This window comes from Pseudopipra pipra, chromosome 3 (genome assembly GCF_036250125.1).
Source record: "Pseudopipra pipra isolate bDixPip1 chromosome 3, bDixPip1.hap1, whole genome shotgun sequence".
NCBI lineage: Eukaryota > Metazoa > Chordata > Aves > Passeriformes > Pipridae > Pseudopipra > Pseudopipra pipra.
This window is the reverse complement of record NC_087551.1, coordinates 14,507,714-14,530,773: the sequence shown is the minus strand read 5'-3', so window position 1 is coordinate 14,530,773 and position 23,060 is coordinate 14,507,714. Positions and strand designations below refer to the sequence as shown.

Here is a 23,060-nt window from a genome sequence, read left to right as displayed (position 1 = left end):
ACCTTTCCTGCAATCCTCTGTTTCCATGCCAGTGGCCATGGCTTCTCTCAAGTGCCAATGGCAAAGTGAGAAGTGAAGCAGAGAAAACCTCTCACTGACCATACAACTGGTGCCAATTTTGCACCAACTGCCTGACCAGGCAGCCCAGTCCCTAAATTGCCTGCTCCAGAGTCTACTGTAAGCCATGTAGTGATCCTACAGGACAGCTGTAGCTGGGGGGCTGCTATCTGGAGAGCCTGGATAAAAAAAGCACAGGCTGTAAACTGTTCCTCCTACAATAGGTGCAAATCCACATGTCACTTTTTAACACTGAAACAACACAATGCTTTCTTTATTTCCCTCTTCCTCTCACCCCCTGATTTCCTCTTTTTTTTTTTCCCCTGCCTGATACCTTTTGTTTATCCTATAAGATATCAGAGGCAGGGACTTTTACTTCCTATGTGTTTACACAGTGCTTTGCATGAAGGCTGACAGCTAGAGATGCCATTATAATCAAAGGTGGGGTAAAGGGGAGGATTTTAAGGCACTAAGGAAAATGAGGCATTCACCTACCATTGACATTCAATAAGCTTTGAGTCCCTTTCTCCCCCTTGAAAAATTTGCATTTCCAAGTGCTATAATTAAGATGTCTGTCATCACCAAAATATTCATTGTTAAAATATGACACAGTGTCCAAGAGGGAAAGCCTTCATTTAGAGCAGAGTCACTAACAAAAAGCTTTTTTTCCTCAGAAGCATTAAGACCTCATTTGTCTAAAATCATGCACAACAGTATTCAACATACTTTCTGGAAGTCCCATGTATATCTTTTATCATATATTGCAATTGTTAGATATCTGTGAAGAAGCATGCACTCTGTCAATTACACATTATAGGTTTTTAAAAAGAACATTTCTTATAAATAAAGACTTCAATGATCTTCTTTAACTATTGTAATATTAATTGAATTCAATACCTCAGCAAATGGAGCAAACAATCTCCGACTGATTAGATCATATGCTTATATTCTATTTCAAACCTGCACTGGTTTGCAGTAATGTAAGATTTTTTCATTAGCAATTGCTGTTCAGCCTCATATTTTCTTCAGTAACCTAATTAATGCTAGAAATGTAACTTTTCTTCTTGTGCATTACAGTATGTCAATGTAATTGGCACTCCTGCAGAGGTTACAGTATGTCAATGCAGTTGACACTCTTGTAGAGGTTATATATAAGTAAAAATCGGGGGGGGGGGGGGGAAGTAAAGGACAAAAATGAAAGGGAATGAAGAAATTAGAAGTAGATTTTTCATGAGATGGTAAGTGCCTTTATCTCCAGTGACACCAAGATGGAAAGTCATTACTCAGCACCCTGCAGGACAGACCTGTGGGAGTCCTATGGGTCACTAGCTCAGAAATTATTACATGCAGGTAGAATAAGAAAACAGACATTAATGAAGAGAAAAAGTTATGTCCTTAATTTGATTCAGGAGCTTCCTAGGTCTTTGTAGCATGAACAGTTTTGTAGACAAAATTCATCTTTGACTTTGGGATGTTATCAATCTCCTTAAATCAAATCATAGGCCTGACTGCAAACTGTGTTCCAGTACAGTCCTGACTAATTATTTGTATAGTCATAATGACAACAGAGATTCTACCAGGCAGGACATTGAGGCATAGCTGAAGTCAAGAAGGGCTCAGTTATATACTTGGGATGCCATGAGTTGTAGTGATGTTACTATCAAATGCTTTCCTCAGAAATGTTGATTTCAGGCTCACAGATACAGTTTCCCATGGGCTACATGAGGGACTTGTGCCAGCCAGGCTAACAGGTGAGAAAGGCTGATCAATACCTTCACCTTCAGAACATGTTTTGGTGAGTTGCTGCACACCTCTGGATGCTCCTGGAGTCTGCTGGAAGTTCCTGATGGTGGAATATCAAAGAGTAAATGCTTATGGTATCTTGGTATAGCTACTACGGCCAGAAAGGGAGGAGCAAATGGCACAGCTGCATTGAGGTCACTCAGCTCCAGTGGTGCTGAGCATTTAGAGCAAGGTGCTCTAAAAAACTGAGTAGATGCTCTGATAGAGTCGATAAGGGCCTCATCTTATTTTAGGTACCACAGCCTAGAAACAATACATTTTCAGAAGATCATTTTGCCTAACTGTCTGTTTCCCCTCTTCAGAAAAATTTACACCTCACCATAGTTGTTAGCTTAAGAAAATTTTCTTCCAAAAATAAGCCATTGGAACACCTCAAAAAGAAAAATCTTAGTGCCAAACATGTAAATAGTGCGTAAATCATACTGGGGAATATTCCCAGAAACTGAGGCCAACTGGCAAAGCAACTATACCAGTAAACTCCCACTACCTACAAATCGTACAAGGTGCCAACTGGGAATGGTCCCTGTGACATTCTACCTGTCAAATTGTGCCTGGAATTTACCTGAGAGAGTGGCAGAGCCCAAAAGTGTGCTATGAACTGATAGAACAGTTTAACTTAGTTTAATTTTAATTTAGTAACATTAATTTAGCCCAAATTCTTCCACACTGCGAGAGTGTCTTGCACTTTTACATGCAGATCTTCCTCTTGGTAAATTTGATGAAGTCTTAGATCTTTCTGCTACAAAATACTGAGATCAAACTAGTTGGATAATACAGTGTGATATACTATTTAAAACAGAATTAGTAACAAAGAAAATTTATTGCCTATTTAATAAAAACACTGCAGTTTATTACAGTAATCATTAAAAAACCTGCAACCTGCAAGTCAAAGTGATTTTTTTTTAAAAGCTCCCTTTTAACTTAAATGTACTGCTTCAGTTTGTTAAATAAAAATTTTTACTTTTATTTAACTGTAGTTTTTGGTCTATGGTATAAAGCATAAAAAGATACTACAGACAGAAAAGCTGAAGATTCAAGTTTGATACCCTGATCAAATTCAGTCTGTGGTTTGAGTTTTTATGCAGAAAACAAGCAACTTGACCTCAGCCTATGAGTATAATCAGCATGTTCTCCTCCATTCTTGAGAAAATTAACCTCATTCATCACATCATGCTCCTGCTCATGATGCTTTCTGTGTTCCTTGTCCTACTTCTGGATCTCAGGAGTGTAGCTGTCATGGCTTGATGGCACAGTGGGCACACAAGCAAGCATGTGAACCAAATGAACATAAGAAAAGCTTTTAGAATTGTACCTTTTGTTTTGTGTTGGTTTAAGGTTTTTTGTGAATTTTTTTTGTGGGTTGTTTTTTGTTTGTTTTTTTTTTCCTTTTGAAGACAGAATAAATGTAAAAAAATATTCTCCACCACAGAAATGCCTTGATAAGCTTTAGGTTTTTAAAGCACAACCTCTGAATGCTTTTACTTAGAGTATCCCCAAGATGAAGGTACTTAATTCACTCACCTGTTTTTCCCCCTCCTTTTCCCAATAATTAAATTCCCCCACATATTATACAGAGATCCTGACAAAACCTGAAAGCAATTGAATATATCACTAAATTCATGAGATGCAAATGACCTCAACAACAGTAAAGAACAGCCTCTGACTTGAAGCCTGGTGCAGAGTGCTCTTAATTCCCTCTGCTGCCACTGCTTCTTATGAGGAATTCTGCCAGAGAAGATGATCAGTCGTGGGACTTAGAGAAAGTGCTAATTCCCTCTTTTCCAGCCTCTTACAACTTTTTGTCTTCACACCTCCTTCCTGTTCTCTCTTAAAACTGAGTCTTTTCTCTATCTCATGGATAAAGTCATCACTCCATTTCATTATCTCTAATTCCAGACATCCTGCATTCCTACACTGAAAGTAATCGATGTAAGCCATCAGAGGAAGAAAGAATATTTAAAAATATGCAGCACTATGAAGATGGATGACAGGGCAATAAAACTCAGCACAAGAACAATCTGAACTGGTAAGTTTGCCTAATTTAGAAGAACAGCAAAATCTTTACTTTCTCTCTAAATACTGATCAACATAACATCCATGAGCCATGTGTGGTACAGAACTTTAAATTGTAATTCATGCATTTCTTCAACAGGAACAATTTCATCTGCAGCGTGAAAGTGATATAGGAGGCCACACTCCCAAAGATGGGAACATATTGTCAAAAGGTGAGGAAGTGGACTAACCTGACCAATCGGTTCTTTTGTCGGGGCCTTTCCTCTTCTAGCAGTACTCGTGGCCAAAGTGGTGGTTGTTTCCATGACTGACGTGGACATCTCAGACTGCATCGCTGTGGCTGTGGACTCGGTTGTCATAGAGGAAGGCACTTCACCAACAAGTCTCACATTTCCTTCTATCACGATGTTGGCATCATTTTCTGCTGCCATATTCAGAACTTTCAAGCCATTGTAGTAAAGACCAGAGAGCTGGCCTTGGAAAGGGTGCCCACGTTCCTTGCCTCCAATTTTTATGGTTGCTTGGCTATTGAAGATTGTGAGCTGACGCCCTGTGAAGATAATATTATATACATGCAAATATGTTGACTGTGAACACTATACTCTACACAAGTGATAACAGATTGTCATGGGGTGAAAAATGAGAGCAATAAACTATAAGAAAAGGATTTGACTCATAATTCATTGCTTTTTAATGAGGTGTCCATGAAATGCATAAATTTTGAAGGCATTTTTGTGTTTATTAATTTACAACTTTTTGGGATTTACATGTTTTTTGCTAAAAGGCCAATCAAATATACTTGCAAACGTGTTTAGCACTACGTGTGATACCCCTCTCCTTGAAAGCAGTGTTAACCTTTTGGTGCGCCTCAAGAATGCCAGGTTTCTAATTCCTTAAGATAACTTTTTCTTCAAGTCTGCCAACATTTAAAAGTTTTTGTTTGGTTTTTTTTTCCCATGCAGTGCAGCATAGAGCCTATAGCTTTATGTACTTGTGAGTTTATGTATGTATAGACATATACAAATATGTATATACACACAGACAAAGTTTATATATATGCCAACGAGTCATTAGGTCAAGTAAATTTTAAGGAATTTATGCAGTAATCTGTCACATCTCTATATAAGTGAATATTTACATTTTTAATTGTTTCCTTTTCATATTTAAATGTTTATTTTCCTTCAACATACACACTGAAAAGAAACACATGGTTCGCACTGAGTATCTCAGAGGCAGATTCAAAAATAGATGTCTGATTGGCTTTCAGCAAGGCTATCAATTAAAATAAAAGATTTTAGATGTAAAAGCGGCTTCAGAAATGATACACATACCAATGGAGAAATCATGGCACATTTCCATTAAACAGAGAAATCCTCAGCAACAGTACCACTCTTAGTAAATAGAATAGTCACTTTAGCAGATTGGTTTCTGCTCACAAAAAGCATGCACACAACTTTAAGTTCTGTTTTAATTAGTGTTTGTTCCAAAATCCCCTTAGAAAGTTGCAAACGTTAAAGGGACTTCATTTTGATTGGCAATTCATATTGCCCACTATTTAAGATACCTACAGTTTAAACAAATTTTTTTTCAGGACCATAATGAAGATATCATAACTACACATATTTTTAGTTAATAATTTAGATGCTGGAACATGTAATATAATCTATGAATGATTTATAATTTTTGGTTAATGTTTGCTATGAGTACCTTCATAGATTGAGTTAGTGGATTATATTTAACAGTCCCTTTAACCTTAAGTTAACAGGGTAAGATTATTAAACAGCTGGTACTTCTAGAAATGTATAGAAATTATTATACAAGGTATGCAAATATTACTCTATATTTTACTTTTTAAAATTTGTTTTAATTTAGTTTTACTGAAATTTATTTTTTATGTTTATTAGTGTTACAATGAAGTACTACTTGGTTATGTTCAAATTATTTTTTTATTTGAAGTTTTAATCAATGTTTTTTACCTTTGTCGAGTAGCCATTCATCAACTACTCGACCAAGTCGATATGGAATTCGCTGTCTAGCAATCGCCAGGCGCTCGTTATCATTGTTTCCTTTAAAGTTTAAAGAGACATTTCATTGGTTAAAATCTGTAAGGTCAAAGGTTAAAAGTTAATACTTAAATCTTGAGCTATACAGTTGCCACATGATTTTTTGAAATTTGGAATTTTAAAAAGTGCTACCTAGAACATTTCATGGTTCAGACTTTTCATTCATTCATTTATTTTATTTTAGCAAACAAAATTATTCCTATGTTAATTGAAAATTAGAAATCTGCATTTGAGCTAGGTTATTAAACTTATGTTATAGACAGACCCAAAAAAACAAATTTAAACATCATCGAATGGCTTTACAAAAAAATGATAGTTGACCTCAGGGTTTTGTCTTTTTTGATGTTTCTTATTAACTAGTTAAACATGTTCAGGTGAAACAGGTTTAAGTTTTCAAAAGACATCCAACCTCTCACTCCAGGTTAGTCATTTAAAGAAGAAGAAGAACAAAACTGTTAATCACCATCTAAGGCACACTTACTTCTGCTGTCTAGTAATAGTCCTGCTGTACTTATTCCTAAGCAGAAAAAAAAATACATACTTCTTTGCTTCATTTAAATAAAAACCGGAGATTCAAATATATGGTACAGAACAGACCAGGGTATTCACAGTTTGTACGTTCTCTTAGGACTCATTCACAATGTCTCGAAGGAACACCAAGGCTTTGACAAAAGTGACTTCTGAAAGGTAGCCTGGTTCTGAAACATGGATGTGCTTGAAAATTTAGCAAGAAGCCATCTGTAGTGCGGTTTCATAAGTTAAGAACTAAGCAGAACTCGGCAATGCAAAGGGCAAACTTGTCATATTTGCAAACCATATCTATTTTCAGTCTGTGTAAAGATCTTTGATTTCTTTAACTAAAATAATGAGATAAAATAATGCCGGTATGATCAGAGAAATAGCAGATGAGGAATAATTAGCAAAACAATTTAAATATTTATTTCTAATTATAGTTTTTTCATTTGATGTAGGTGTGATCCCTCAGAAAATCATATCTTCTACTTAGGAGAATGGCAAACCTAAAGACTTCCTTCAATGTATATGTTTTTGGTGGCAGTAGAGTTTTAGACCAACAATACCTTTTTCTTTCATTGTATTGGTTCATATCAGTAAAGAATCTGAGAGGTAAGAAGAGCCAGATGAGTAAAAAACAGTCATTCACAATTCATGTCCAAATCCAAAGTCAATCTTATTATTATTGTCTTTGACTTCAAAATCCACCAAATAAACCAATGAATCAAGTCCTGTATCCGCAGTGGAAATGTAAGCACACGATGCAGTAAGTCCACATAATGTTCAGAAAGATGTGTTCTTGATCTAGAAGGATCCTACTGCTAATTATCAAATGAAAATATTGTAGAAATTCAGGAGATCAGTGTTCTAGTTTGACAGACAATTACAAGTCATAACAGGCTTGCAGCATAATAGCCCCCCAAAATTGCAAAAGAAACACCTTCTGTGGCAAAAACCATGGTGGTTTAATGTAGATTCTTATTCTGCAGTGACATGAACTGCTATTTGCCATGTTTCATGCATCCCTCATTTGGTTTAGCATGGACATAATTCACTATGCCAGAAGCAGACCTATTTTCTTTTGAGAAGATGGCTTTTTCCTACTCATTTTCCAATACAGAATCATAAAATGGTTTGGGTTGGAAGGGATATTTGAAGACCATCTAGTCCAATCCCCCTGCCACAGGTAAAGACATCTTTTACTAGGTCAGGTTAAAAAGTGCATGGACACGTGTGTGTGTGTGTGTGTGTGTGTGTGTGTGTGTATGCGCGTATATAAAATATATACATTTTTCTCATATGTACATTTTTCTCTGTTCCCAACTTTCAGAAACATTTTCTGTAAAGTAGTATTTTACTGAAGCTTTCCCTTTCCTATTTCTCCAAGAAACTGAAAATTTAGAATAAAACACTTCAGAACACAACTACTGTGATGATGTGAGAATACAGAAAGTTTAATTTTTTTTTCCCTGTTGTGATCTTTTAAATTACTTGCCTTCATCCTGGGCTCCTTCTTTTACAAAAAACTTTTTGTGACTAAGTAGAAATTTGAGAAGTACAAGTAAAAGCATAAGAAATGTCATATGACCAACACAGGAACAAAAATAAATGGTATGATTCTCCATGTTTCTGTTCTGGATTATCTTCAATTAAAATATGTACATATTTATGTACACCTAAACCAATGAGTTAATAATTTATTTTCTCTTACAGTCAGTTACTTTTAACACATTTAGCTTTTCAATAAGATGTTTCTACAATGTTTATTGAGGCATTATCAGTTGAGTCACTAAGTGAGAGAATGTCCTATTTCCAAAAGGTTTCCTTAACTTAAAACAAATGAATCATAAGATTTAGTTGTGGTTGGGTACTTTTTTTTTTTTTTTTTTGGTAATCTATATTTAAAAAAATTAAAATTGGTGGAGTGGGTGAGATTCTTCTATTACATTTATAAGAAAAAGGCTAAGTTTTTCAGAAGAGGTTTGTGGGAATAAGGAATCCACTAACATAATGGAAAAAAGTCCTATGGATAGACGTCATCATTCACTCATCAACACACTCATCATTCACACACTGTTACTCACTGGATGCCTTTCCTGAACAAATGCTCTCCAGAACTCAGAACAGTTATGTCAAAGGGAAACACTGTTCACAGCTGTGTATATTGGGAAGGCATTAAACTATGTTGTTATTCAACCAGCAGGTGTAAATCAGGTGTATTTGGTAGAGGGACCCTCTGCAATCACCAGACTGGATCCTTAATGGTCTACCTCTCTACTGTAATTCCATTACTAACACGGGATTTATCCTAGACAGGGTTTATTCCTGCCTCCACTGTTACTACTTGGCAGCTGCTCCAGAACATCTCTATGGTAATCGTGGAAACTCCTCTGTGAATTAACAGCATAAATTTAGTCTTGGCCAGCTTATACATTTCTTTGAATTATTTCATTAAAACATACAGTATGTATGTTTTTTGAGAATATTGCACCCTATTATAATGTGACTCTATCAATAAATTATGTTTTATACTAACTGCAGCAGCCCTTCACCACTGGGAGCAAAATTTAAATGAAAAGCAAGGAAATAACAATTTGATTTGTAAAGGTCACACAAAAAATAATTGCTGATTACATTAGCCCATTCCTCATCAGAGGAAAACTGCATATCAATTTGACACTATTACATTAGCTTAAATTCTTCTAGTGTATAATAAAAATGGAAGGGCTAGGGGGAAATGGTGTGGAACTTATCCAGATTTAGTTTCAAGGAGAACACATAGGTTTAGTAATGATGAAAGTAGTAGACACATAAGTAACTTTACTACTACATTAAAAAAATTTACATGTAGCATTGAAAATAATGGAAACAACATTAAAAGCAACAAATATCCTATTAATACATCCTGAAAAACAAGCATCTTTTCAATAATTGCTGCTTCTCAAACAGTTGGTTTGGGTCATACACTCAGTTTCAATGAATCTGGATAGCCCCACTGAATTCAGTAAAACTGTGTGCATTTCCTTCATCTTATACTCTCATCCCCAGTAGAGAAATCATAAATACCACAGTTTGTTTTTCTCAGGAGTATTCAGTGCACGTTTTTCTACCTTTCTTTATTTATGCTTGTTTTTTAGCAATATGGTGAACCACGAGGAACTTCTTCGGTAAACACAATTCCAGGAAGGTTAATAAATTTTTTCATACTCTAAATAAACCTGTGGCTTTGAGATTTTATTTCTGTTACCCATCTGAAAGATTAAGTGCCCTGGCAGGGATCCTTTCAACCGTAATTCATATAAAACAACCTATATGCCTAAACTTTAATTGTACACAGCTACGTGACTATCCAGTATTACTCTTGGTTATATGGCTAAGATTTCTTTGATTAAAAAAGCTGTGTAGAAATTATTCACTCGGGATGTGCACCATGACATTGTCCAACCTGATTGAATTCTAGCTGGTTTCATTCTTTTGCCAAATAGATAATATTTTGTCACAACAGACTGTTAATTTTGTAGGGGCAGAAAGTCTTCAAGGGAATAACAATAATTCTAAAGAATCAAGGTAGGCAGAGAGGAGAAGTAAAGGTCAAATCTTTGAGTCACAGCTAAATCTTGTGTCACGATTGAGAAGAAACAGTCAAAAAAAAAAAACTTTAATCATACCTTTATATCTATAGGTCAGCTGGGACAAACCAACTGTGTGAACTTCACTAATATGTATTTTATCCCTGCTGATTTATTATATTGTCAGGGCTGGAGTGTAATTCTATTTTGTGCTCTGAAATAAAGGTGTCAGTTATTGATGTGAAATAGCAGCATCCTTGAAAGAGAATAAGTAAGAAGGTTGAAAACTGAGAGTCTGTGAAGAACAACCTAGACTAGAGAATATTTTCTTTGAAATAAACCCTTTAGCAGAATACAAATTCACATGGTTAGTGCCAATGATCTGTTAGGGAAATAAATAACAAAATGATGAAATCCAGGTCTATCTCCATTTATAAACTACCCTCTCTCCCTAGTTTTGTTCGTCATGATCTTGACACTGCTATTTCTGAATATCAGAAAGTCTGAATGTATCTGCAAGAGGAAGACAGAGACCCATATCATTCCTCCAGATGTAGTTAGGGATGAACTCTGACTGAAGTGTTACCTGCATAGCATGAGAGGGAGCCACAGCAGCTCTGTGATACAGGGGCAAACAGTCCACCATACCATCTGGCCAGGCTAGAACAATCTCAGTAATGGCCCATACTAAAGTTTTGAATCATCTATTACTATTACTGTGCACACATGTAATAGTGTGCTTGAGACTGGCTGCATGGGGTAGAAGAGAAGTAGTCCAGGTTCGCCTCAGGAAATCACTGCGTTTGTGGGGGACACTGCTTTGACCTATATTTTTGCTGAGTGCTTACAGATTTGTCTATGTGGTGTTTGATCCAGGAATGAGCTCTAGATGGATCAGATGAAGACACGTGACTTTTTCTGTTGCTAAAAGGTGTCAGCTCTGCTTGTTACAATGAGTAGATGAGGTGTTGGGAGAGATAGAGGAGCACACGGTGGTGAGCCTCAGAGACTATTGTACAAGGAGCTACGTAACCAGAAGGCTGATTTGGGCCTCCTCCAGTGTTCAGAGGGAAGGTACACACACAGTTGCAGCATATGAACATTTTGAATAAACCTTACCATCAGCTTGGCGAGGACATAAAAGCGCAAAGAAACTCTCAAGTTACAGAAAGAACCTGTAGCAAATAAGTAAGAGTGCAGCTCTTCAATGCCTTACCTTTTTGAGAAAATTTAACCTATAAGGAGAGAAACCACCATGAGGTGTAACTTCTCCAAACTTTGAAGTCGTCAAGCCTGGCAAGTTTATATTAAATCACCATAATATAATATGACCCTTTTTACCCTACAGGAACTCCCAAACTCCTTATAATGAATTTTAAGCATCCAAAGACACTATTTTCTCCCAGAACGACTGATAGCAGTCTTCACAGCAGAGTAAAATCTGTCACTGGTGGCTTATTAAACTGCTAAAAACAAAGCAAAACTCAGGTTGCTTTACAGGATAATACAATTATCACATTTGTTGAAAGATGAATGTGTAAGTTGATTCCCATTCCACTTATCCTACAGACTGTACCAAAACAGCCTATATTCGCCTGTAAGCTCCTTGTTTCATGCTTGCATCTAAACAAACTAAGTCATAGTTTTACAACTTTCTACAGGATAAAACTGAGAACTCATCAACCTCTCAGAGAGAGCTGAACCATCACTTCAAATCAACTGTTTTCTGCCCTGTTTTGTTTTTTATTATTTTGCACTGGATTAATGAGTAATTAAATGAAGAATATGCTCTTCCTGGTTCTTACTTCCTCACTATAATGCAGTACCTGCCTGAGTTTGTGCAGTGCTGGATCAATTACTTTGAGAAATTGGTGTATTGTATCAAAAACAAGCAAGAGAAGATGAAAAGCAACAAGAAGCAGATAAAAAAACATAAGACGCCTCTGATAAATTAGAGGTCATATTTTGCTACCAGGAGTTTTAAAAAGATCCTTTGTGTACTGCCTGTGCAGTATTTAAGGAGCTAATATTGTATGACTGCTGCTAAAATAGGCAGGAAAATTGATAGAAATCATTAAAGAGGAAGATTAAAGTATAAAAAATGAATTGTTATAAGTACAGTACCATGCCCCATATCACTCCAAGAGTGACATTTTGCAGATCTCCAAGGTAAAAGGACTCTGAACTGTTTCTAAATCATAATGTCACAGCATTTAAGGTTACTTTTCCTATAGAAATTTAACCAGAGATTGTCTATAATCAGTTTCTTATTCAATAGATTTTCAACAGCTGGAAAATGGATGATATTTCAACCCTATTGCATCTAAAATTAGCTAGATCTGAGACAGGAACTACTGAATGTGTTCTACTGACTTTTGCCCAGGTAGCAATCTGGATGATCTTCATTTCATGTTAGCAAAGAAGTGCTATATAGAATGTCTCTTGACAGAAATAATACGTTATATAAATGAACAATGGCAAATGGGAAGCACTGTGCTCAGCTGTCATTTTAAATTCCTGTTGGGCTGTAATGCCATGAGTATCCAGTATTCAGGTAGAAGTCATCAATAAGAAAGGTCTTATTAACTGTGTGGTAAGCCTCCCAATTAAGTTTAATCACCCTGTAAGTTCTGATGTCAGAACAGGACAAACTGTCAAAAGGTCATTGCTCATATCCCTGCATTTTATTGCAGTCAGTGAAAGGCTTTGGGACAATCTAGCTATTTTTCCCTTATGTCATTTGTGGACATTTTGCAACATGAAAAGTTATCTGAAACGATTTTAAAAATCTTCTGGGGTTAAATTCTGCTCTTGCTTTTGTGGTTGACAGGAGAAAACAGAGTATTGGCCTTCAGTTGTGATCATCAAAGCTACTGCAATTGGGCAGCTCTAGCAGACTGTTCAAAGGCAATGCAGGTGCAGTGAAGATAATGTCATGCTCATTACATGACCAGATTCATAAAAAAGGTAAGAAATCCAAAGCAGTCAGCATCAACCCTCATCAACAGCACACAAACTCACTTGACTGCAACTGTAAATTTTAAAAACGTTGAGTTTCATGTTCTTTCACAAAGCACGAAAATGCCGGAGTTAACCCCCACTGTGTCCTAAAGTCCTGGACCACACAGGTACTTGGTGACACTCACTGCATCTGCCCAGGCTGTGTCAGCTCATTCTCCTAGGGACAAGCATGATTACACACAAACCAATGGAAACAAAACTGAGGTCATTATTTGGACAAGCCTTTGCCAAGCAGAAGAAACCAAATGTGCCCATACAGATAGAAAATGGCATTTAAGAGATAAAAATCTGTTCTATGTCAGCAGTGCAGCCAAAAAAAAAGTAGCCCTTGGCCAAAGCAAGCTCCAGACATTCAATTCTGTCTAAAAGTGGCATTTCAATTTGTGTATTTAAGCCTTGCAGACATTTTACTATAAAAGAATAATCTATTTCAAATGGAAAGGTTTAAACTTGTACATATAGGGGTTTTTTAATGCTTTTGGCAAGACATAGAAACAGAAACTGTAAATATTAGAAACAGATGCTCACTGAGATAAAAGCAGAGGAGTGCTTTAGGACTGAAGAACTATAACAAGCAGTCCACCATGCAATAGTATAATGGCCGTGGGTAGACTCCCAGCAGTGATTTAATTTTTTTGTCTTAGAAGTTGAAATAAACTGATTCCCTATTTATAAATTTAAAAGAAAAAAGAAAGTTTCACTAATATTTCCCGTTTAAATTAATCTGTGTTATGTAACATTACACTATAACGTTTTATGAAATGCAGCTTTTTTTTTTAAATCTGCAAAGCATTTCCAAATAGCAAAGCATTTTCCCCTTGTCATTATGTTTGTGGTTGTTTACTTTGGCTGAACACCAGATATCTACGGAGTCTGCGCCCAGTTCCCCAGGGAGAAGGGGAAGGCGGGGGGAAGGGAAAAAGAGGAAAACAAAACGAAACTACTTCAGGGATGCTAAGGAAAATTCTTTATATTTACACCAAGATAGAAAAAAAAAATTATAAGCAATATGCATACAAAGAAGAACTAAAGATACTTCCCACACAACCGATGCCTTTCTTCCCCCCAAAGGAACTGACCCGAAAACCACTTTGCTCAGTGCCCGGAAGAGAAGAGAGAGAGTTCTCTTCCTTCCATCTGTTTATATATCTGGGCTGATATAACGTGGTATGGAATATCCTGTTCCTCCCGGGGAAAAGGAAGTGCCATTTAACTACACAAAACCACTACAATCTTTTACCTCATTTTTTTGTGCAGTATAACTTAAAATACTGAGAAATGTTGTGAAATATTTAATTTTGTTTTGAAATTATGATTTTAAAGAGAATTGAAAACTGCATTGCTCAAATGCACTGGATTTCTATGTTCAAAACTCTTCTATAGTTCCCTTCTGGTATGATTTAGGAAGTTCTCAAAGAAGGGAAAATAAAGCTACACTAACACATTTATCACTCTCCTGAAATCTGTGCTTCATGACTCCTTGTATTCTCTAAAACTGGGAGAAAGACCCACTGCTGAGTAAAGGGGGAATAGGTGGGGGAAAGGCTGTCAGTGATGTCACAAACCACTCCCACATAAAGTCCATTTCAGTGCATCCTATTCCGCAAAAGTCCTTAAAGGCACACTGACCACAGAAGCAATTCTTGAGTGCCTTACTAAATCATGACCTGAAAATGTCTTTGAAGCCACAGGTCTCTTCTTGGATATTTTCAGATGACAGATGGTGTCAAGGTAGCCTTGAGCAACTGGAAGAGAAAGCCACCAACTCCAGTGCCAGACCTAACACATATGGATCTGACCTGCATCAGCTAAATCAAGATATCCCAATTCATTAAGCTCTTTTCCAGAACACACTTTTGTATGAGGAGCTCTCCTGTTTCAAAGTTAACAAGGCACATTTTGGATGGGCAGTGCAAAACAGGCAGCTAACTTGCACGTAGGCCTAGATTTATTGGCCTGATTTTCAGAGTAAATCTGAGTTGAAACACCCGAATGAAAAAAACAATCAATCTTGAACCATTTAAGCATATATGAATTTGCAAGGAAATATGTAATCACTAGTCAACTGTCAATATATTTAATTTTTCATTTTATTTTACAACAATCCATTTGCTGATGCAATATCCAAAAAGTAGACTTGACTTCTACTTTGAAACACTTGTGAAATGTTAAATGGGGAAAAGAACAACTTTCGAAAGAAAATAGCTTTGCTAGCACAATTTACACATCTACTTTTTTCTCAGGAAACCACTTGACCTTTTAAAAACATACTGAGACCCACTATGTTGAAATTAAATAAGGATATTATCATCTTTCTAGCTTTATGAACTCTTGTAACTTCTCTAACACGAAGCTCTAATGCATTATTAAAATATAATGTAATATGCTATTTAAATTATTTTTATTTCTAAATGATGGTACTGGGAAAGGTGAAGTATTAAATAAGCATCTAATTCTAAGCAGATAATACGCTAAAAGCTAAAACATGCAGATGACTTACTAATAAAATATTAACACATTCCAGCTTAATAAGCATATTTCAGGATAAAAATTCAGGACTTCAGGCAGAAGGACTACCTCAGTCCATCGGTCTACTGTCCATCCTCACCCATGAAAGTACTGGCATGGACTGAATAGATTAGATGGAAAAACAAAACTGCCTGCCATCCCTGTTTTTGTTAATATGTGCACAGATTTGCCACTGTTTCTAAAGTAGAACACTAAACTTACAAACAAATTTTCATGGCTGAGGTATATTCAGTTAGCACTAATATATGTCTAACTGCCAGGACGGGTTGTTACCATCAGTAAAGTAAAAGGCTAAAACACGATTCTGACAAAGATAGGAGCAACATCCCATTTTGTTTTCTGCACAGAACACCCATGGTACTCATATCCATAGAGCAATAAGAGATAAGTGAAGTCTACAGGCAGCAGATTATTTTGACATGCTGTTGCAACATGGCTCATCTCTCCAGCTCAGCTGGAAAAGCTGTACACAATCTTACTCCTTAGAATGCTCTTTAAGTAAAGTCAGCTACTGGAAAAATTACATGTAACAAACTGGGAGGCATCAGATAGAATATATGTGAGTAGCTAACTAAGAGTCATTTTCCTAGCTACAAGGACTTATGGATGTATAAATATATGAAGCTGAGAAAGATGAAGATAAATGATACATTATGATTAATATTTTCAATATTCTTTTTGCTCTTTTGCAGGTACATTCTCAGTTTAATGCAATAGGACTGACATGCTTAAGGCATTGTGTAGCTGTTTAGCACAGTAATGTTTCTGGATATAGAAATTATACCTGGAAACATTATTTTTTCTGGTCTGACTTGGTTAATTCCTGGAAAGTTATAGTTATATCTGCATTATAAACACATTCCTACCAGAGCATTATTCTTATATTGATAATACATTCCTAATAAAGATGTAGGTGTAATCTGATCTGCACACCACAGGATATGACTATTGACCCACTAGATCCTGTATTCAGCCATAAAACTATTCTTTGGTTAATTCATAACCTGTAACGGGCTCAAACAGGACTTCCAGGAAAATATCTTCTTCTAATGTGATGACACACCACAGAGGAAAATCTGTCAGTAGTGAATTCCAAGGCTCACTGTTGAAATTATGTGCCCTATATTTTCCATGTATTTCTTAGTTTTGGTTACAGCTTTCTAGGAACATCTAAAGAGTACTGTAAGAGTACTGTTTTATCCTCCTGAGAGCACTTTAACTGGAATTGAGTCACTGCGTAGTTTTCCTTTTTGACACTATAAATCACTTGAGATAGTGCTTCTTTGGGGATCTTGTTAAACATGCACCAATTTGTTTTTTTCTATGGAACCACAGACCTCAGATCAGTTCCAGAGCTGATTTCCAAGTGCTGTAAAGGGCAATAAAATCCTTCCCATTTCTTAACCTTTTAGCCTTTTGTGCCCACAAAGTGATTTCCATGAACTCCTTTGTCACAGCATCGCATAATATTTCATACAGAGTAACCTGGAAGATGAGACCCCCACAAGTGTCTTCCTGGAATGATACTTTCTCAGGACATTGTCTACATTGCCATAACCTTTCCTCCTTCGCCTTAGACCCCTGCAACTTTCTTCAAATCCTCCTGGCTTCCCAACCAATCACATCAGCACATTGCATTTGCCCTGCTCTCTCTATTATTTACCACTTTTCTTGTCTTTATAACAGTCACACATCATCAGCAATGACTTTATGCAGACTTCAGTGCCATTTATAAAAGTGTTAGGCATTTTTGAGCCGGTAGAGAACCCCAGTGCATGTGTTTCTGGCCAGTGAATGCTCCTTGCTGAGGACCATCAGTTGTACGCAATACTGAGCTTATTAGCTCAAGCTGACTAATAAAAAATTAACTATATTGACTGCTCATCACTTCTGTGAAGAGTATCCATCAGCTTTTGGACTGACAATGAGAGGTGTGGCTGCGATATGCAGGCTCCCTAAAGTCATTGCCACACTGCACGCTGCAGTACTGCTTCTCTATGGATTGTGATTTGGCTCTTAAAGGATGATTTTTACACACAGGATACCCATGAGCCCCAGGGAAATTAAAAAGGGGAGGAGGAACCCTGAAACTGAGCCTGAAACTTCTCTGTCCAAATCCTTCATGTGTACCGTATCCTACCACAGCTTTCTGGAGCCGACAGTGCAACCATAGCACTGTCATGAGTTGGAGTATGTATTTCAGTTCAGACAAAAACACACATAAATTTGCATGGGAGAGAACTACAGGACTAGGACCCAAAAGTGAGATGCTCAATAATCCTTTGGTTGAAAATTACCATGATGCAATCACCACACTCTGAAAAGGAGAGCATACTTTCAGGATTTAGCCCTATACCCAGCTATAGTTACATTTTTAGCACAATTTGTTCTTTTGAAAAGGGCATATTTATTCTTATCTCCCTATTGTGCAACCATAATTTTAAAATTTTAAACCAGTGCTCTATTAATGCCCATCAGTTCTGTAAAACAGGAATATCAAAACTCTCTTTAGATATACTTAACTGTGACAATATTGTGTTTCATTCGATTTTTAATGTCCACTAAACCTGGTGCTGCAACAGAAAAAAACACTTAACTCCTTAGAAATAGTCCACTGAGGAAAATAAACCATTCATATCTCAATTAAACTAATTTGTAAAAGCATAATTTCATTGCCTTTAATTCAGCTAACTTCTGCATGTAAAGGGTTGAAATCAGCATGCCCTTTACAAAATGTTTCATGCTTCTGATTCACTGAGAGATACTCAACTTCTGCTTCAAATTTATTTGAAATTATGTATACTACAAAATCTGACTCTTGTGAAGCTAATAAGGGTTCTATAAATCATACAAAGTTGTGGTTTTCTTTTTTCTGACAGGTAGGATAGACTGAAAAAAAACATCCTGTGGCTTAACTATACTTTGCTAGGGTCAAGGTAGCTCTTTAAACACTTCTTGAATACTCTGAACTTAATTTTAAATGCATGATACAATACAACAGTCCTGTAGAATTGGTTGCGAACAAAGTACCATTAATCTCAAACCCAAAGTATTAAAGAAAAAGTTATTTTGACAGTGTGGATGCTGCAGTTGCAAGATGCTTTCTTCTTTTTTTTTTAACCAACAGGAGTTAAGACGGAAGAAAGCTAATCACACCACAGGATGAAGAGATTGTTGCACAGCTGCTCTCCTACGTTCACATGGTACAAAGGGGAAACACAGAGTCTAAAGAATGCACATACTCACATGTTCCAGACAGCAATGATTTGTGTCCTTCTGGATACCTGCTTAATGAAGTTTGGTCTCTGGAAAATATATCTAGGACAGAGCAGGGTGCTGTTTTCCCTGCTGCAGTATGAATTATAGTGACTGTTTCTGAATTAGTTAGTTTAATGGAAGTTCTTATCCTGAAGACATAAAGTACTATTCTGCTGTCACACCTCATGACACCAGTAAAATATATTGGGGACACATGCACAAATGTGCCCCAAATAAAAAAAAAACCTCATCTTCCAAGAGCACCTAAAACACAATAGCACTGCAGAGAAATTAATTTTGTTTTCCATATGATAGATTGTCTGGTTGGAAGGCTCAACGCTGCATTGATTTGTTCTGTCCTGAGAAAGGCTCCCATTTCAGACTGACTTCAGGGTTGCCCCAGAAGCTAATGGAAACAAACTGCATTGCAGAAGGAGCACACGGCAGAAGTACACTGTCATACTCTGATCTTGCATGCTCTACCAGCCACTGGGAGCTTTAATATCAGCCTTAGAGCAAACACATGTGTATTCACATCAAGTAAGGGGCACCATCACAAACATATCAGCCTAAGTGTTACACAAAAGTCATTTTACTGAGGGGATTGAGTTACAGGTTTGACTTAGTGAGTGACATGTTATATATAAAGTCCTGTGTAATGAGATAGTTATGAACCCACTGGAGGCTGAAAGAGAAATAAAGGAATCTGGTGTTCAAAGCTTTGTGTTGACAACATGGTCCTGCCACAGGGAGAGAAAAGGAGAATGAAAAGTATCTTTTAAGTCACTGATCCTGTCAGAGATACCAGCATTATATTGTTAAGGAAACTAAGTAGCTAAAATTCCTTGGTAAAGAATTTTATTGAATTGTTCTCTTCTTAACCAACATGTTAATCCTCCACTTCTAACTTATCCTACTACATTGGATAAGGTGTGATACTGCAGGTTACATAGAAAACCTATGCCAAGACAAATAAAAGTTCGTAAAAAATCTCAAAGTATTGGCAATATTTCATCTTTTGTGATCTGACTTTTGGGGATTGCTAATAGATAATGGCCTTCCTGAAGAGGCAAAAGGGACCAGCACGGATTTGCCATGCTTCATTCTGAGATCTGTTTTCATTTCCACTTTCTTTCTCTAACTTGAATCCGTACAGCTTGTGGTCTCCTTCAGATATTCCATTTCCATATCACTCTGTGCCTAATTACGGTAAGCAGGTGCCCATCCTCTGCCACAAGACACAGAAAGAGCAGATATCTCTCTTCCAGTATTTTAGAACACCTTTTTCTGAATTACCACTCATTTAACATTTTCTTTCTCCTTCTATTATGCCACCTTGCTGTATTTAACTGAAAGGTGTTATACCTTCTGTGATCAAGTAATGACAACTGTGCCACACATTTTATCAAGATCTGAATTTAATTACAGGATCTATCAAGCCTAAGAAGGGATGAGCCTTTGTATTTCGTCAGGATATCCAAGATGAAAAATAAAGGAAAAAAAAAAATCTTCCTGCAGACTTAGAGAGGCATTATTATAGAGCATTATCTGACAGAAAGACCTGATAAGCTGTCAAATTAAAAATCTGATTTGGGAAACTTTAGTGAAACCACTTTTTGAAAAGAGACTTGCTGTAGTGTCTTGTTTGGGTATCACCTAGGCTCTTTATTTAAAGATGACAGCAGGATAGAACAATTTCATAATCTCTCAAAGGGCAGCAGTGCTTTTTTAAAAAAATAATTCATTGACTTTGGGTAAGCTGCAACAGAGGCTCACCAAAGAGAATGGGAATATAAATTGCCATTTTTCTTAACATCAATCTTTCACATGAACAATAAAATGGTATGAAAAGTGAGACCTGGATACATGCTGAAAAATACATTTAATCATAACCAAGGAGCAGTCAGAGCTGTATGAATCAGAAAAACATGCAAGAAATCAGTTGTGAAATTACACCTCAGCAAAGGGAAGGTAGCACGCTGGCCTAGTTACATCCATCACTTAACTGCTGGTTTGTGTCTCAGTAACTAAGATTAATTTTTCATGTATTTTGATTCCTGCTTCTTCCAAGATAGTTTCTTTGATCTTACTTTACTCTGGAGAACCTGTGCAATTGAGTTTTGAATATTTCCTTGCCTTATTTTTAATTCTCCATGCCATTATTTTACACACTGGTAGAACACCTTCTTTAATTCATGTTATAACTGAACATCATAATATGAGTATAGGTAGATATCAGCTTCCTCGAATATTCATTGAAGATTTTTTCCATATGAAACAAACAAAAAATAATGCTATTTTAGCTTTGCTTTGGACAAGTAATAAAAACATCATAGAACAGTTAATTGTAGTTCACATTTTTTGATTGAGTGATCATGATTTGACTCAAATTAACACAAGGGCAACTAAAAATAAGTCTGTAAATCAGATTCTTGATTTCAAAAGAACAAAATCTGATCAGGTGAAGGAAATCAGATTGTGTAATCAGTATGAGGGGCTGGATTCAGCCAGGAACAACACTTGGAAATCCTATAAGGTAAGGTATTAAAATATTTTTTTTTTTTTAATTTGCATCTGCAAGGTTAAAAATATACAAGGGGAGACCTCATAGACCGACTACATAATTATCTATGCTATTATAGACTATATTAGGAGGTTAAAACCCCAGACTTGATCAGCAAAGAAAGCAGTGGCTTTCAGAATTAGAGAAATAAAAAAATACATAAGTAAAGTTGCCAAAGCTTAGGCTCAAAGGATGTTCCAAAGAAAATAAAATCAATTTAAAAGCCAGAGATTTTTAAGTGCTATAAACAAGAGGAGATCATAGAGTCAAAAGGAGTCACTTTGTAGTGAGGTTGATGATGATCCAAGGCAGCAGATTGAATTGACTAACAGGAATGTGTCTATGAAAATGTAGATCTCCACAGCTCAAAAAAAGAGCAATGTCCATATTTTTAATGAACTTGTGGGGTCAGAAATAGAGGAAGATGATCTCTATCCCAAAACTGTAAAATAACAAGCCAGGAGCTTTTAAATACAGCTATCCAATGGGGCATGTTACTTCTTGTATTAGAGAACAGAAAGTGTAACAGCTTTACATGAGAAGAACTAAAAGCCACCCAGTCAAACTATTTAGTCTGACCTTAGCCATACACGATGCTTTAGAACAAATTCGAAAGGAAAGAATTAAAGACATGGAAGTGATTGGAAAATGAGATAAAATGCAAAACTTTACCAAATCATGTTAGACTAATCTAATAGCTCTATTTGATAAGATAAGTGATTTTCTAGATGAAGGAAATGGAGTATATCTAATTTATCTGGATTTCAGTAAAGCATTCAATATGATGCCATGTAGCAAATCATTGATTAACTGTGGAAAAAAAAAAAATAGAGTGCAAAAATTGTGTAGTAAAGAGTGGAATAAAAAAACCCAACAAAGGATAGTATCGAACAAGGATTTTTTTTTTTCTCTCCTCCTTCCTCTCTCTCATGTAGAGACCATAGTCTGATATCCTGCTTCTGTAGCTATTGATAGCCTTCTGAATAAAAGGTCACACTCAAGGTGCCCATATTCCCAGGATGCAAGCCTCTTTCAGGAACTAGTTAGTGCATTGGAATCTTCTTCTCCCTAATACTCCCACTTCATTACAGTGTCTTCTTTAGCTCCTTGGTGAATCATTCACACAGATGACAAACAGTCATTGCTTGTCACATTCAGACCTGCCAATATGTCAACTACACCATATTCTGGTCCTCATGTTCCCCACAATATTACCTATATTTGCAAAATAAAAATCCTCAAGAAATAGTAGGTTGGTCAGGTCTACCAAAGCTCTCCAAGTATTTTGGAGAGCTGATGCCATCTAGCTGAATGAGTGGAAGATCTATGTGTGCTTAAGTCAAGCAAACATGATAATGTAGAACTCAGCATTTAGTTTATCAGGATGAATATTATGGTGAATTTCAAACCTGCATTGGACTGTGCCATTGGAGCTACCACAGCAACCACTGGAGATATGGATGTAAGGAAAACCAGTGGTTTTCCCACAGAAAAACTAACAGCGTGGAACTCCTAAGAAAGTACCTGAGATGAGTTCCAGAATCAATCGTCTTTGCTATTTTCTTCGCTGATCTCAGTATAAAATGTCGACCACACAATGAAATCTGTAGATTACATCAAAGTAGACATACTGGTAATGCTGAAGAGGCTGCAGATATCAGCCAAGAGGAA

General features: G+C 36.5%; 1 protein-coding gene across 42 annotated transcripts in view; it reads right to left on the bottom strand.

Moving 5' to 3' along the window:
- Nucleotides 1-23,060, bottom strand: part of NRXN1 (neurexin 1) — a 711,526-nt gene that overhangs the window by 92,476 nt on the left and 595,990 nt on the right. For 17 of the 42 annotated variants that reach the window (XM_064647926.1, XM_064647928.1, XM_064647931.1 and 14 more), the window contains 2 exons: nucleotides 5,850-5,939; nucleotides 4,104-4,423 (listed from right to left, as the gene is read on the bottom strand). In XM_064647926.1, coding sequence (XP_064503996.1) covers nucleotides 4,104-4,423; nucleotides 5,850-5,939 — 410 coding nt within the window. Of the gene's footprint in view, nucleotides 1-4,103; nucleotides 4,424-5,849; nucleotides 5,940-6,417; nucleotides 6,454-23,060 lie in introns of all 42 variants that reach the window. The other 25 variants (XM_064647942.1, XM_064647943.1, XM_064647947.1 and 22 more) reach the window with 2 other exon arrangements.